The 16,127-nt window shown below is 40.6% G+C and overlaps 1 protein-coding gene across 1 annotated transcript; it reads right to left on the bottom strand.

Annotated features, from left to right (window-relative positions):
* Positions 1-9,102: 9,102 nt before the first annotated feature.
* LOC122022288 (uncharacterized protein At4g22758-like) lies at positions 9,103-10,162 on the bottom strand. The gene is made up of 2 exons (XM_042580246.1): positions 9,553-10,162; positions 9,103-9,457 (listed from the first exon to the last, which is right to left on the bottom strand). Exons 1-2 carry the CDS (start codon positions 9,983-9,985, stop codon positions 9,255-9,257), a joined length of 636 nt encoding a protein of 211 aa, XP_042436180.1. The 5' UTR covers positions 9,986-10,162; the 3' UTR covers positions 9,103-9,254.
* Between the last annotated feature and the right edge of the window lie 5,965 nt (positions 10,163-16,127).

The raw sequence follows: 16,127 nt of genomic DNA on the forward strand, positions 1-16,127 counted from the left end.
GCCACTTGACCCTGCAACCCAGTGATGATGCGTTTAGGTGGTATTTTATTTTGCTGGTATTGTTTAGTTATGGAGACTATTTTGAATGAGAAATTGATTTGTGAGTTAGTCTCTTGTTAAGCAAGGAATATTTTGAGTTAATCTAATTCATGTCTATTAATTCATGATGTGTGCTAAGTATGTTTTAATTTGGTTTTGTAGGCTAAGAGTTGGTCGCATTGTCACACTTGGGTTCATTTAAGTTCAGGTAGCCTGGAAGTTGAACTCAGCTTGCGCTGATCCAGCCATTGTTGCAACTCAACCAAAGCTAGCTATTATTGAACCGGGTTCGAGCAGAGACTTAAAATCCAAACTTTGGCACGATGAACAGTGGCTACGCCACTGTTTACCATGCCAGTTTCTTCTTGAGAGCATGATCGCGGAGCCCCGCTTCACTTCCAGATTTGAGATTTGGATTTCTTCATCTACGGCAAACTTCGAGCTACCAGTGACCATTGCCTGAAGGTTAGAGCTCATCAGGTGGAGTTTCCCTGATCGTGATTTTGTTTCTTGTGTTTTCCTGCCTCGCCGTGGATCAGAGGGAGTTTCCTCTATCTTTGGTTTCCAACCTCCAACGGCGACTATGGTGGAGTTTTCCCGACGTTTCCGATTCCATTCTATCCACCATTTCACCCGCGACTCCTGAATCGATCGAGGCAATTGATTGGATGAGCGAGTACTAGTTACAATACTCTGATTCGTCGTGCATTGAGTTTGTCAGCCTATTGCAAGCTTGAAGGGAGGTACCCAGGAGTTGTTAGCGTCGTCTATATGAGCTGGAAGCTCGGTTTTTCTCCGACGATTGCTTGAAGGGAGGTCTCCAGGAGCATCTTTGTGTCACGACAGAGAGAAGGAGTTTGATCTCGATTTGAGTTGTCGAACATTTTTTTTACCTATGATTTCAATATAAATTGTTTAGATCCAATGATCTGATTACTTTTATTCGCAATTTTGTTCTTCTATGAATTTCTGCATTCAATTTCCTATTTTAGCTACTGAATCTGTTTGAAATCTTTTCTTAAGATCAAAAACATTTGATGTCTGAGCTAGATTTGTTACAATTTGAATTGCTGTTGATTCTAAAATTAGGGATACAAGTTGGAATAGATGTTTCCGAATTTGTTTAGTGTAATTCAATGAGAGCTATTCTGAATTTTAGTGGTCATATTTGTTTTACAACAATTATAGGAACATAACCTATGTTGCAATACTCAATTGATTTGACTTTGATCTCTAAAGTTAACTGAAGAAGATCTTGTTATTGTTTGATTGTGAGTATATTTTTGTTCAGAGTTGTCATGAGTTATCATTCTCTGGTTACACAACTTTCATATATCTATTTTTAGTTTAACCAAAACCAATTTCCTAAATTTTGATAAGAAAATCCAAAAATAGTTTTAAATCTAGAATTTACACAGACAAATTAGTCATCCCTGAAAAAAAAAATACAAGTTGGGACTCCTTACTACAACTCTTCTCTTGAGTTTTAATGTGTTCTCAATCATAAATAATTTGAAGTGTCGCATGACATGCAAAGAAGGCGACACCACCCAACCATCTCTTGATTTTGTAGCCCAGCCTCATCCTGACCTAGCTCCAGGAGAGGAGGCCGAGATACATGCATTCATAGCTGATCTTTTTGGGCAACCCCCGCCTCTAGTCCCTCGTACTTTATATGACCAAGTTACTGGACTTGAGACATCCATGACGAGTCTTCGACAGGATATTTCCAGTCTTAGAGAGGCGGAGCAGACTCGTCATACTGAGTTGATGAATATGTTACGATCTTGAGATTCCGACCCTTCTTCCTCATCTTCTTAGTAGTTTAGTTTTTGGCTGATGTTATTTAGTGTTCACTTTAGGTGTTTTATTTCACTTATTACGTTATGCTGACCATTTCAGTAGTTCATACTGACCTGATGCTATTTGATTTTCACTTTAGTTACTAGATGTTTTAGTTCATTTATCAAATCATGCTTGCATTTTCGGCTGTTTTGTGTTTATTGTTTTCAATAAAGGTATTAGATTCAGGGGGAGAATCAAATTTCAAAACAATTAGAAATCTTTCTTAAAAATTCCTTAATTTTTTTTAATATTCCTTAAATTTTTTAAAAAGTTCACTTAAGAATTTTTTTCCCCACTTACTTTGAAAAAGTGGACTTAGAAATATTTAATCAAAAATGGTAAAGAAATTTTCCCAAATTTGACTTACAAAATACTTTTAAAAATTATTTGACTGAACTTCTTTTCAAAACCTTTCCCTAAGTCTAAAATATATAAACTATTTACTTTCAACTAATTTTTGTATTACTATCTAGCATTACCTTTCTTATGTTTGTATTTCCTTTACTTAATTTTTTTTGGATGAATGCCAAAAGGGGAGGGTAAGAGTTAATATAGAAAAACAATAAACAAATCTGATCACGTAAAATAAATGCAAAACCAACTTAGATCATTTGTTTGTATTTTAATATTGTCTTTCAATATTACTTTTCTAACTTTAACCCGTGTTATCATTGTATCAAAAAGAGGGAGATTATTAGTGTAATTTGCATGAATGATCTAACTCAGGTTTTGATGAATGACAAGTGAATTAAAGTTAGAGTGTTATGTGATCTAAATGCTTTACCAAGTGTGCAGGAGTTGACGGGTCTAAAGGACCTGACACTAGGCTGAAATCCAGCTAGGTCCATGAGACCTGATAGCTAGTGGGAAGTCTAGATAGATCCATGAGACCTGATATCTAGCGGAAAGTCCAGTTGGGTCTGCGAACATGACAACTAGCAAGAAGACCTGATGGGTCAAACGTAAGTTAAGCGACTGTAGTTGGTAAGTAAGAGGTAAGCAACTGGAGGAAAGATCTAGTGAGGACGCGTTCTCGATTGAAAGAACTGTAGACGTCAGTCCAACTTAGGTCTATTTGGGAAACCTAAGTTGAGACCTTGACTAGATCCTGATTTTGGGGGGACAAGATTTAATTACTACTCCTAACTTATTATATTGTGCTAATTCTATTTTGTAAGATAAATATATTTTTATTTGCCTGGACTAACTCTTTTTTGCAGAAAGGAAAAGTGTGAAAAATGGGAGCCAGGGAGCCCGGACTCCGCGCGCCCGGAGCTGGTATGGGGGCCCAAACCAGCTCGTCCGGGTGAGTGCCATAGGCACTTGGGTAGTCCTGGTGCCCCAGAGCTATTCGAGGCGCCCGGACCAGAAAAGTTATCTCGAAGTTGAGTTGGAGCGTAACAACTGGCCGAACCCACGTCAACGGTCCAGGCACTCAGAAGGGGTCCAGGCGTCCGGAACTGGATAAACTTCGCGAATGAAATTTCGACGAGAGATCACCACGTCAGTAACGGTCCAGGCACCCGGAGGGATTCCAGGCACTTGGAATGGACCTATATAAGAGCATTCAACCAGCAACTTCAGCATATCAACTACTATAAGTTTCATTTTTGCGTGCTGCTTCGAAAAAGCTCCGACGACACCGAAAGGCTACTCCAAAGTTCAAAGAACGAGAGATTCCGATTTCCTTTCTATTTGTCGGTAACAACTAATTTCAGTTCTTGTACTCAATATTTGTAACTAATTATTCGAACTGATAATGATTGCTCAACGAAAGCGATAGACGATCGTGTATCTTAAAGTAGGAGTCGTCATAGACTCCGAACCAAGTAAAATCATCTGTGTTAGCATTATTTTTTTACTTTCATTATTCATTGCGTAACCCATTTTAATTCATAATTTTCGACAAATACTATTCACCCCATCTTATCTCATGGTAAACCTATTAGTCCCTTAACATTCTAAGATAAGAATTTGAGATGTGTCAACATGGATACTTTGTACTTCAAAACAACAAAAGGAGATAAGGGTGCTTAGCCAACTAGTTAAGGCATGTCTAAGCCATATAAAATATATAGAGCCAAAATCTATATCCAAACTAGAGCATTTTAGTCCACCTTATAATTTTGGTTTGAATTTAGGCTGCGTTTGGTAGCCTGTAATCTACCTTGTAATGTAATCCAGATTACATTACAAAGTCGATTATTTTGTTTGGTTTGATTTAAAACTTGTAATGTAATGTAATCTGGATTACAAAAGGTAGTGAAGATTTGTAATCTGGATTACAAAGCAAATGCTATGTAATCCGATTACACTACGAGGTCATTGTTTCACCAAAGTTTAAATGCCGAATATACTCTTAGTCTATTGTCGACCGTCGCCCGCCACCGGTCGCCGACCTTCGTCGCCGGCCCCCATCCGCCGCCGCGCGGTCGCCGGCCGCCGCCGCCGCCGGTCGCCGCCGTCGGTCGCCGGCCGCCGGCAATCGGCCACCACCACCGCTGCCAATTGCCGACCGTCGATCGTCGGCCGCTGATCGCCGTCCGCCTCCGCCACCGTTGTCCGCTGGTCGTCGCCCGCTTGCCGTCTCCCATCGCCGCCGATTGGCGAAAACGGTGGCCTGCTGCGGCGACCGACGGTGGCGGCGGCAGCTGGTTGCCGATGGCTGCCGCAAACTCCGGCAGAGGTGTGGCGACCGCCAATAGAGGTCACAGGATATTTTTGTCATTTTATAATAATATGAATTACATTCCTTATAAAAAAATAATGGACACCAAACAAAAGAATGTAATCACCTTTGTAATCAAAGATTACATACATTACATTACCAAACGTAGTAATGTAATCAAGATTACATTATATTACATTACAAATTTGATTACATTACAAGCTAGATTACATTACACCCAACCAAACGTAGCCTTATAGTTTAGTTTAAATTTTAATATATATATATATATATATATATATATATATATACAGTCGTGATATGCTGCGCGCCGCACAGTGCGCGACTGTGCGCGCGCGCAGCATATCCGACTTTTTTTTCCAATTTTTTTTAAAATTTTAATTAAAAAAATCAATAATTATTTATATAAATCCCTAATACATAAATATATCTCCTAAACACATTACAATATTCCATAAATACTTAAATTTATTTCATTTTTAATTTTTCTTTTTACTAAACATTATAACCCAATTGGGAAGTCTAAACCCTAGGGATAAACTCTTAAAAAAAAAATAACATTGATACTATAACCCAAAGCCTGAACCCTAGAGGTAAAATCTAAAAAAAATAGCTTTCATACTATAACCCAAAGTCTGAACCCTAAATAGCTTTGATACTATAACCCAAAGCCTTAATCCTAGAGATAAAATCTAAAAAAAAATAGTTTTGATACTATAACCCAAAGCCTGAACCCTAAAAATAAAATTTTTAAAAAATATTTTAATTATTATTTTTAATTCAAAATTTTAAAATAAATAAAAAAAACACTAAAATTAGTGATATCCTGCGCGCGCGCGCACAGTCGCGCACTGTGCGGGCGCGCAGGATATCAAATTTCTATATATATATATATATAGAAATTTTATGCTGCGGTGCAATTCTTGCGGTTTTGCTGCGGTGCATCATCTCTCTTCTCGTCTTCTTCGCCAACCTCGCCAAACCACCGACTGCCGACCTTCCACTGGACGCCCGGCCACCGTCGGCCGGATCGCGGTCGGAATCCGGCCGTTTCGTGGCCAAAATCTGCCGAAAACGCTAGCAGACACAGCGCTGCCGATTCTGGCCGCGATCCGGCCGGAATCCAGTCGCGATCCTGCCGGAATCCGGTCGCGACCGGATTCCGGCCGGATCGCGGCCAGAATCGGCAGCGCTGTGTCTGCTAGCGTTTTCGGCAGATTTTGCTTGGTTGATCGGTCTGGGGACCGATCAGCCACAGACCGATCAGGAGAGGCCCAGACCGATCAGGTTGGAGCCTGATCGGTCCAGGCCTAGATTTCTTCGCAGGTGCAGATATAAAGACTCGCTGACGATGATGCACCGCAGCAAAACTGCAAGAATTACACCGCAACATAAAATTTCTCTCTATATATATATATATATAATTTCACAAAAGTTAAGAGAAAAAAATTCCAACTTAACTCAATTTAGTAGTCAATAAATCAAATAGATTTTTTTTATACTAGATATCCATGATTAATTTCGACGTAGATGATCTAATCTTACCTACCACTTGCCAAACAAAGGACAATGACTCCTGACATGACGCTCCAGCTTCACCAATAGGTCCATCATAGTTAGCATGCCCTGTGTGATTGAACTCTAGTTGTTTATCTCTTACCACACCATATTAAACATACGACTTGTTAATTTTTCAGGTATTTAAGGATTGAGTCTTTGCTTCGGTGAATTAATAAATAAATTTTTCTTAATATGTGGTTGACCTAAGAACTCTTGGTCGATGGCTACTTGCTGCGAGTGCTTCCAGATTTATCTTAGTGGCCGATGAAAAATTTTCATGGGATTAGGTTGGTCACCACCAGGATTAGTCGGCATAACTAGACACATGGCGCCAAAAACACCAAATAGATGTTGAGTCAAGTAACACCAAACCTAGGACTACCGACCTCGCCTTATGAAAGTTTCTCATTTGCCACTAGGATAGATCGTGAAATGTTCATAGCGGGATGACTTAAAAGCCTAGCATCCCGTGCTTGTATACTCCATTTGAAGTAAAATTCTTATAAATGTATCATAATTGGGGATTAAATTGTCAGTACATAGGTGATAACTTGATACTCTTGCGCTGTATCATAGCCCGTGGGTAAAAATAAAAAAAATTTATTGGGTGGTTAAATTAATTGAACTGATTCAGTAGAAATATATGATCAATATTATTGGATGAGTTAAAGTGGTTACGAAGTAGTTAGATGATTAAGATATCCCTTTAAAATTAAATTTATATATTTTTTTAATAAATTCGTAATGGATATTTATTTTAGTTGTCTCCAAAGAATAAAATCATATAAAAAAATTGTGCTAGCGCAACCAATGCAAGATGGACTATAGTTTTGAAGATTAGATTCCCTCATTTCACATAAAATATATATTTATTTTTAAAAAAGTTTTTCTCAAATAATTTAATATTATTTATAGTTTAGTTTAAATTTTAATATATATATATATATATTAATTTCACAAAAATTAAGAGTAAAAAGTTCCAACTTAACTCAATTTAAGTAGTCAATAAATTAAATAGATTTTTTAATACTAGATATCCATTATTAATTTGGACGTGGACGATCTGATCTGACCGTCCACTTTCCAAACAAATTCCAAAAAGGAAGATGACTCCTGACTTGATGCATGGTGAAGTGTCCCAATAGATTAATCATAATTAGTGTTGAATATGTGTGAATAGAGAAGAGGTATAGGAGGATAGAAGATCTATTATGAATGAAACTTTAGTCTCACATTGAGAATTTCATAGTATGTTGGTTGATTTATATTGATTTACATGCATTAAGGATGTGAATAAATGTACAGGGAGAGGCTTTCTCTCACGTGTGGGTGCGTAGGGGAGGTGTAAATTCAGGGCTCAGATTACACTGAACAATGTTGACTCGTATGCGGACATGACCTGTGCGCATCGAATGTCGAACCGGTCCGGGGTAAAATTTGCCTAAGTGAAACAACCAACATTTTACTGTTGAAGAGTGAAACGGTGGTTGTTTCACTGCTCGGCGAGTAATGATCATTAATTGGCCATTAACGCTGTCGTTGATCTGAGGCCTCGGTCAGCTCGCCCGGTCGGTCTCTTCGACCGCCCGACCAGCCTCTCTGACCACTCGGCCTGTCTGTTCTCCCGATCGGCCTATAGCTAAGCCTGCCTACTCGCCTGGTATGCTCTTTGTCTGGTCGAGCTTGCTCGGTCTTTCGGCAACACAGGCCTGCATCTCAATCGATCTGCTCGTTCGGCAATTTAGTCTGATCTGCCGCTCTTTGCCACATAGCAGAAATCAGCCCCTGCTAGCAGCCTAAGATTATCTGCTCAGGTCATCTCGACTGTAAGTTGAATTTAATTCAGTGTAATTTAAATTCAGCTAATACCCTATAAATCTCCGATAACATATTGTTGCTTCCAACAGTTAGTGTGCCCTGTGTGATTGAACTCTAGTTATTTGTCTCTTAACGCACCACATTAAGTATATGACTTGTTAATTAGTTTTTTTAGACATTTAAGGATTGAGTCTTTACTTCGACGAATTAACGAATGAATTTCTCTTAATATGTAGTTGACCTAAGAACTCTTGGTCGATGGGCGCTTACTGCGAGTGCTTCCAGATTTATTTTAATGACCTATGAAAAACTTTTATGGGGTTAGATCAGTCACCACTAAAATTAGTCGGCATAAATTATACACATGGTGCCAAAAAAGCTAAATAGATGTTGAGTCAGGTAACACCGAACCTAGGGCGACCAACCTTGCCTTATAAAAGTTTCTCGCTGACAACTAAGATAAATCGTGAAATGCTCACAGTGGGGTAACTTAGAAGCCTAGCATCCCGTGCTTGCATACTCCATTTGGAAGAAAATTCTTACAAAAGCAGTGTAGTTGAGGATTAAATCACGAGTGTTTAGATGATAATTTCACACTCTTCCGCTACATCGTACCTTGGGGAAAAAAATAAATTATTAGGTGGTTAAATTAATTGAACTAATTCAGTAGAAATGTAGAATCAATATTATTGGATTAGTTAAAGTGGTTACGAAGTAGTTAGATGATTAAGATATTCACTAGACTAAGCAGGCAAGAATGTCTAGCCCTTTAAAATTAAATTTATATATTTTTTAATAAAATCGTAATGGACATTTATTTTAGCTGTCTCCAAAGAATAAAATCATATAAAAAAAACATTGTGCTACGCAACCAATGCAAGATAAACTCTAGTTTTGAAGATTAGATTCCCTCGTTTCACATAAAATATATATATTTATTTTTAAAAAGGTTTTTCTCAAATAATTTAATATTATTTAACGTATCCTAGAGTTATAAGCAAAGAAAAATCAAAATATTAAAAGAAAATACAAGTTGATTCTTTTTGTTTTTTTTTTTGAAAAAAAATGCATTTGATTGTAAAATTATTTTTCTTTAAAAAATTTACTTTTTTAAAAAAAAAAATCAAACTTAAGAAATTCAAGTAGGCATGTGAGAGGCTCAAATTAATATTCATTCTCCCATCATTGCAAGAACAGCAACAAATTAATTAATTAATTAATTAATTATAGCAGTAGAATCTTTCCATACATGAACGCATCTGAAAATCTTTACCGCCAGCTCCAATTCGCGTTTTCTTGCTAATTATAGCAAGCAATCCATGAAACTTAACCACGAGGGGCGCATCTTCGATTCCTCCTCGGCTTGCTTCGAGCAAGAAGCCGTCGCCGTCGCCGCCGACCCGGAGCCGGAGGAGGAGGAGGAGTTCGATTTCTCTGTTTCTGGCTTAAGACAGAGGAAGAAGTTTCTCGATCCTAAATTGATGAGCTTTTCTTCAGGATTCAGACCTGATAATTCGATTAGATCCAATGAGAAATCGAAACGAATGGATCGAGCTGAATTTGACGATCGATCGAGGTTTAATTTTAATTTTTTCCCTTACATTCGAGGCTGAACTGGGAGTAATGGAGCCCGAAGGCCGAGGGTTCGGCGGCCGGCAGCGTCGGCCGCCTGCCCTCCCTGTCGTAGCGCGCCAGCGCGGCGGCCACCAGCTCGCCGACGCTCCACTCCGTGGACGCCACTACCTGCACGGGGCCCAGGCTCCGCTGCACCGCCACGTTCACCAGCACCTTCGCCGGCACCCTCGTCGGCGACGACGTAGCCGCGCCGCGGCATAGCAGCTCGGGCTGCGTCTTCGGCCGCCGCATCTGGCGGTGCTCCGGATGCGCCGCCGCCGCCGCCGCGTGGTGGAACGAGGCCGAGCGAAGACGAGCGCGCGTCGGCCCTTCCGGCTGGCCGCCGCGCGGGTTCTTGGGCTGCGAGCAGTAGGCCGAGATGGCGGCGGCGGACGACGGCGAAGCCTTAGCCGGAGTCATCGGCCGGCCCTCTCAAATTAATTAAAGCACGTGTGTTTTTTGCACTAAGAAGAGAGGAGAAGAGAAGTGTGAGAAAGGAAGGAAGTGGCTTCCATTGAATTTAATGGAGAAGAAGAAACGGAGGGAGTCGAGTCGTATCTGGGGGAGCTTCATCTCGACTCAACTCCCAAAGCTTTGGGATGAAGTAAACTGTCGTTTCTCCATTATTATTTCTATGGATTATCTCTTTGATTTTTTTTTTTTTTTTATTTATTTTTCCTACCCAACAAAAAGGAAGAAGTCGAGGGATGACTCGAGTCTACACTGACCGATCGAGGACTGCCCGTGCCCGTCGTGCCCACCACCCACTCAATCATCGATCATCAGGCCGCGCCGCCAACCCGGAAGCTTCCTTCCTTCGTCTTGCTACAGTCGGATTACGTCAACAGTCAATCATTAATGAAGCGGTCCATGCTGTCGCCGGTCCGAATCGACAGGGCCGGACCGGGCCTAGGGGAGGAGCTAACTGAGCCGTTGGAGTCGGATTGAAGGGCCCTACTGCCACAATGATTACAGAGGTATGGACAGAGATACACGCATCCGAATTCCGAACCCGATTTTTTTTTAAAAAATATAATTAAAAAGACGTTTTAAATTAGGTAAATTATTAAAAAAAATTAAAACAACGTTCCATTAATTTTTTAAGAATATAATAATAATTGCCCCCAGGACGTAGTGCAGACGGTGGGCGCATGGTATCTCTGGCGTAATGGCCAGGGGTCGAATCTCAGGAACTGACGACCTGGGGTTTACCCCGCCATGTGCCTATGGCCTGTGTACCTGCATGAACCTCCCTCCATATCCGTGGGGCCGGCACTAGGGGGGCCGCTAAGGTAACGGATCTACCTTTTTTTTAAGAATATAATAATTATCGGACCATGGATTTTTTTTAAAAAAATATATATATATAATAATAATTTTGATAAATTTAAAATAATTTTAATTAAAATTAATAAAAAGTATTTTAATATAATAATAATATTCAGAATTTAAGATTTTAAAATTTATGACTTAGAATTTAATTAAGTGATTTTAAAGCGATTTAAAATTAATTTAAAATGAGTTCAAGTGATTAGAAACGAGTTTAAAATGTTACGACGAAATAAAGAATATCTTAGATATAAAATATCTGATGCTGTTTTGATCCTATCCGATGTGTGGAGCTGGGAAATTGCGAGATGACGATTTCACTCATCGGGTGACTTTACTTCGTTTTATAAAATAAATCAGAATCGAGTTCAATTATCGGAATCACTCGGAATCATAATTCACTTGGACTAAAATTATCATCCGGGCTAAAAGTCCTTTTTTTTTCTCTGAAAATCCAAAATACAAGGAGTGAAGAAGTAAAATTAGCTTAATTATCAATTAGACCCCCCGGGCAATAGCTCGGGTAAGCCAATGCTTGGCTCCGCCATTGACTGGAATATAAAGAAAAGTGGAGAACACTAGCAACAGTAAAACTCAAGAATAATGTGTACTTCCATCAATGATGTACCCACTTTATATAAAATCATGGTGAGTAGTGTGCGTGCTTCTCGAGGTATGGACATGCTCTCCCATGTGTCCCCTGAAAAGGTCTTGTTAGGAAAGTACTTCTGACATCATAACTTAACGAGACATACATATCCTGATGCGACAATAGAAACTTCAGTCGTACGATTTACCTGTCACTCATGCCTCGTATCAACGACATTATCTCCTAAAAGGATGTCGAGAGATATTATAATGGTCTCGTTATTGGATCGAGCGAGGTAGCCGCTCGGCCAAAATTTCGTTCTGTCCGTGGCCAGGTCTCATTGCTTGGCCGAACAGGATAGCCGCTCAGCCAGGACCCCACCGTTCGGTTGATCTTGGTGGCTCCATTATGTGATGGTTTTGTAGTACCTGCCTTCCTCCCGTTCAAACAAGATACTCGGTCTCCTTTAATATCCTATTACTTCATGTCGAGCATCAATTATCTTATACATCATCCCGAACCGAAATAAGGATCAACTTGAAAGCATCTCTTATCGATTAGGATCTGATCACTCGATTGATCATTTTTATTATTCTTCGTTCGACTCTTTAACACTTGATCATCTAATTTTTATCCTGACAATTAACTTCGTGTTCGGTAGGTTTCCACCATCATCGTATCACTTTTAGTATTTATCTTTTCTGTGTTTTTTTTATTTGGTTGAAGCCTAACACGTCTCCGGACATAGTGGGACCGCAGCAGATTCCAAGCTGATCGTCGGCACGTGACGCACTTATCTCCTCGTGGCACGCACGGACACGGAAGCTGGCGGAGTAAGAGGTCAGCCGACGCGCGTCGAGAGATTTGTGATTGGCGCGGGAACGCGGCGGATGTGGCACCTGAAATTGATGGTGTTGCGGGGTTGGGTGAAGAAATTTGTTGATGCGGTGGAGAATTAGTCTAATTTTAATTGTGATCGTTTTTGGAAAAGGTTCACCTATCGGAGCTGAATTGAGCCGAATAATAAAAAGTTTAAGTTCAGTTCGTTATCTTTTAATTTGAGTTTAGTTCGAGTTCAATTTAAATTTTAGTTCTTAAATTTAAATACGACTTATAATAAAATTAAATATAGTTCGAGTTCAGTTTAAACTTAGCTCGAAAAAAAATTATTTAAAAATTAAATGAATTTGGTTCGAACTAATTTAAGATAATTAATTATAATAATTAATAATATATTATTATACTTAGTATAAATACTGTTAAGCTTGAACTAGCTCAATAATGTGATTATATTTTTAAATTTGAAATCAGACTTGACTTCGGCTCGTTAGCTTAATTGAACATTTTTTTTTAATCGAGATCCAAATATATAATTCATGAATGGCTTGACTTATTTATATTTTACAAATGCCATAGTCATATTTGATCCCGTTCAGAAGCTGAGTAGGATGGAGGCGGGCCGCGCTGTCCTCGAGGTTGACGGAAGGTCGTTGCGAAGCCTGGTCGATCTGGCACCCGCCGGAAGGGCTTACACGAGTGGATAACGGGGGGTGATGATGGAGATGATGAAGTAAGGACCCTGCGCACACTCAGATAAGCCCCCTCTGCGTTAGAGACCAAGAACCAGGGAAAGAGTCCTCAGGTCAGGCCGTCCGACGCTCAAGTCAAGTACTTTTTCCCCAGAAGCACAGTGAAAGCACGAAAAGTGAAAGACGAGTGAGCGTACCTACATAAAGACGAAGCCTCCCTTTTATACTGCTGTGGGTGTTTCTGGAGTCTGATGAATGTCAGGGAATGTCGGGTGTCAGGCTTTGTCTGGCGGTTATTGACACGGAGCATCCTCTTATAGGTCGAAGGAAGAATCGAGGGGGCAACAAGCCCTAGACCGTTAGCATATTCCCTGACACGCTGTGATTATTCTCTGACGGATGGTTACGATTCCCTTGTTTGATTGTCGTGTAGTGCACGACCTTTTTAAGTTCATTATTCCTAGGTTGCGTCTTCGTGCTTGCCGACCCCGACCTGTGGGCACAGACCTGTGGCTAACCTGTATTTGTTGTTTTGTAGCTGTTTCATAAATCCAGATCTGTACATCCAACCTTGTTTTGCGTGTCTTATCTTGTGAACTCCTGGTCTGCCTTACCTTATATCGTGTTTGACCTGTCTTACCTTGTATCGTGACCTGTATGCCTTAGTCCGGTTCTGCTTATCCTAAATCCCGACCTGTACGTCTCAGTCCGATTCCGTCTGTCCCGACCTGTACGCCTCAGTCCGATTTCGTCTGTCCAAACCTGTACGCCATAGTCTGATTCCGTTTATCCTGAATCCTGACTTGTACGTCTCAGTCCGATTCCGTTTGTCCCGACCTGTACGCCTCAGTCCGATTCCGTCTGTCCCGACCTGTACGCCATAGTCTGATTCCGCTTAACCCGACCTGTACGCCTCAGTTCGATTCCGTCTGTCCCGACCTGTGCGTCCTGATTCCGTCTATCCCGACCTGTACGCCTCAGTCCGATTCCGCCTGTCCCGACCTGTACGCCATAGTCTGATTCTACTTAACCCGACCTGTACGCCTTGATCTATGTTTCCCGACTTGTACGCCTTGATCTATGTTTCCCGACCTGTACGCCTCAGTCCGATTATCCTGCTCCGCCAGTCTGTAAATCCTGCTCCGTAATCCTTGGTTCGCATATTCTGACCTGTACGCGTTGGTCCATGTGCCGCGAGGCTATAAATCCTAACTTGTGATCCTTGCTTTGCATATTCCGACCTGTACGCATTGGTCCATGTGCCCTGAACTGGGCCCGACCTAGACCATCCTGTAACCTGGCCCTTTGAACGCCACGTAGGCTGGACTTTTGACCTCCACGTAAGCCGGACTCCTGACCACCATGTAGGCTTGACTTTTGACTGCCTCGTGGGCTTGACTTTTGACTGCCTCGTGGGCTTGACTTCTTCTGACCGTCCCGAGGGCTTGACTTCCGATCAAGTACGCTGTCTGATCTCATCATCATGTACCGTATCAATATTATATAAGAGGGTATTTTTATAAATCAGTTCGGCTATAACTCTATAGCTAGTGATTGGCTACGTATTTTTTTTTTCTAATCGTGATAGTGATGCTGGGATTGACTGGAAATTAATCACACCCCTCCAATCCAAGATTCGACAACGTTTTAACGTGTGTGGTTCGAGTTTGCTTCTTTTCTAGGTCTTTTCTGTTATTACAATTGACATGTATAAGAATATACATAGATCTTCGGTACATTTTTGCAGCCATATCCAATTACTTTTTATTAATTGGATTAATATATATACAATTAAATTAATAGTCAATAATTTTAAACTTTATTAATTTTTTGAGAAAATCCTTATGCAACTAATGCAAGAACTGGGGGAAAAGACTCCAAATTTGATTTGTATTAGGAGCATCTATTTCGACATCCATGACAAGCTCTCATTCATTCGTTGTTTCTTTTTGTTTCTTGAAATGTAGAAGGTTCTTCATCATCTATTAGTCCTATATACAAAGATATAAGAATATGTGGTAATGAAATTTTCATCTATGTACGTAATGTGTTTGTTTGATAATGGTTCTCTTTGACCTTTGTGAGTTGAACACCTTACCTTAGGTAAATCATCTCTTTATCATAAATTGCTTTTAAGAAGTTTCAGGTACTCATCTCTAGCAGATTTAGACCGGTCTTGGGATTGATTATTCTTCCCCCTTTTCATTAAGGGGTTAACTCGCCTTCCTCTCCTAGACTTTGGCTAGGTTTCGGATTGAGTATGCTCAACCTTCCTTTCCTAAACATAGGCTAGATCACAAATTGAGTATGTATTCCTTCTTTCCTTAGAGGTTGACTTGACCTTCCTTTCTCAGACCTAGATCATGCCTCAATTTGAGTATGGTCTTTCTCTTTCAAACCTAGGGAAGGTCTCGGATTGAGTATGTATTTCTCCTTTTCCATTGATCCTATTCAGAATCTGAGTCAGACGAAAATCGGATCAGTTGTCGCTGGTGTCGACGGAGAGACGACTATGACACTCTTATCGTATGTGCCCACAAGAACGGATCCCCACGTGGCGCTGACGGACAACAATGACTAAGCTGGCTGTACTTGAGCTCTACGCACACTTAAACAAGCACACGGAACGTTAGAGGCCATAAACTAGGAAAAAAGTCCCCAGAGCAAACCCTCCGACGCTCAAATCAGGTACTTTTTCCCCAGAAGAAAAGGTGCACGAAGAAAAAAGAACAGTAGAGGATGAAAGCAGAAGTGTGTGTACCTGCTCAAGGGAGAGGACCTCCCTTTTTATATGACCGTGCGTATTTCTGGAGCCTGACCGATGTCAGAGAATGTCGGGTGTCAGGCCTTGTAGGGTGATGGAGGACGCGTGACATCCTTCTATGGGACGGAAGAAGGTTCCACTCGCAGATGATAGCCGACTCTTGGAATATTCCCTGACATATGGTAGTTATTCTTTGACAGACAGTTATGATTCCCTGACTTTGTTGTCGCCTAGCACCTTCTGTCCTGCCTGAGTATGACTAGGGGCAGCTCGGGATGATCTGTCAGGTATAACATCTGACTTAAGTCTTAAGGGGCAGGGAGAGCTGTGGTGAGATCGCTCAAGAGCTGA

The sequence above is a fragment of the Zingiber officinale genome, chromosome 9B (genome assembly GCF_018446385.1).
Source record: "Zingiber officinale cultivar Zhangliang chromosome 9B, Zo_v1.1, whole genome shotgun sequence".
Taxonomy (NCBI): Eukaryota; Viridiplantae; Streptophyta; class Magnoliopsida; order Zingiberales; family Zingiberaceae; genus Zingiber; species Zingiber officinale.

What these genes read in the sequence shown, in the direction of transcription:
- LOC122022288 (XM_042580246.1), bottom strand. Translation starts at nt 9,985, where the DNA reads ATGACTCCGGCTAAGGCTTCGCCGTCGTCCGCCGCCGCCATCTCGGCC. An exon ending in CTCCCAGTTCAGCCTCGAAT is followed by an intron (nt 9,458 to 9,552) that starts GTAAGGGAAAAA and finishes TCGAATTATCAG; the next exon opens with GTCTGAATCCTGAAGAAAAG.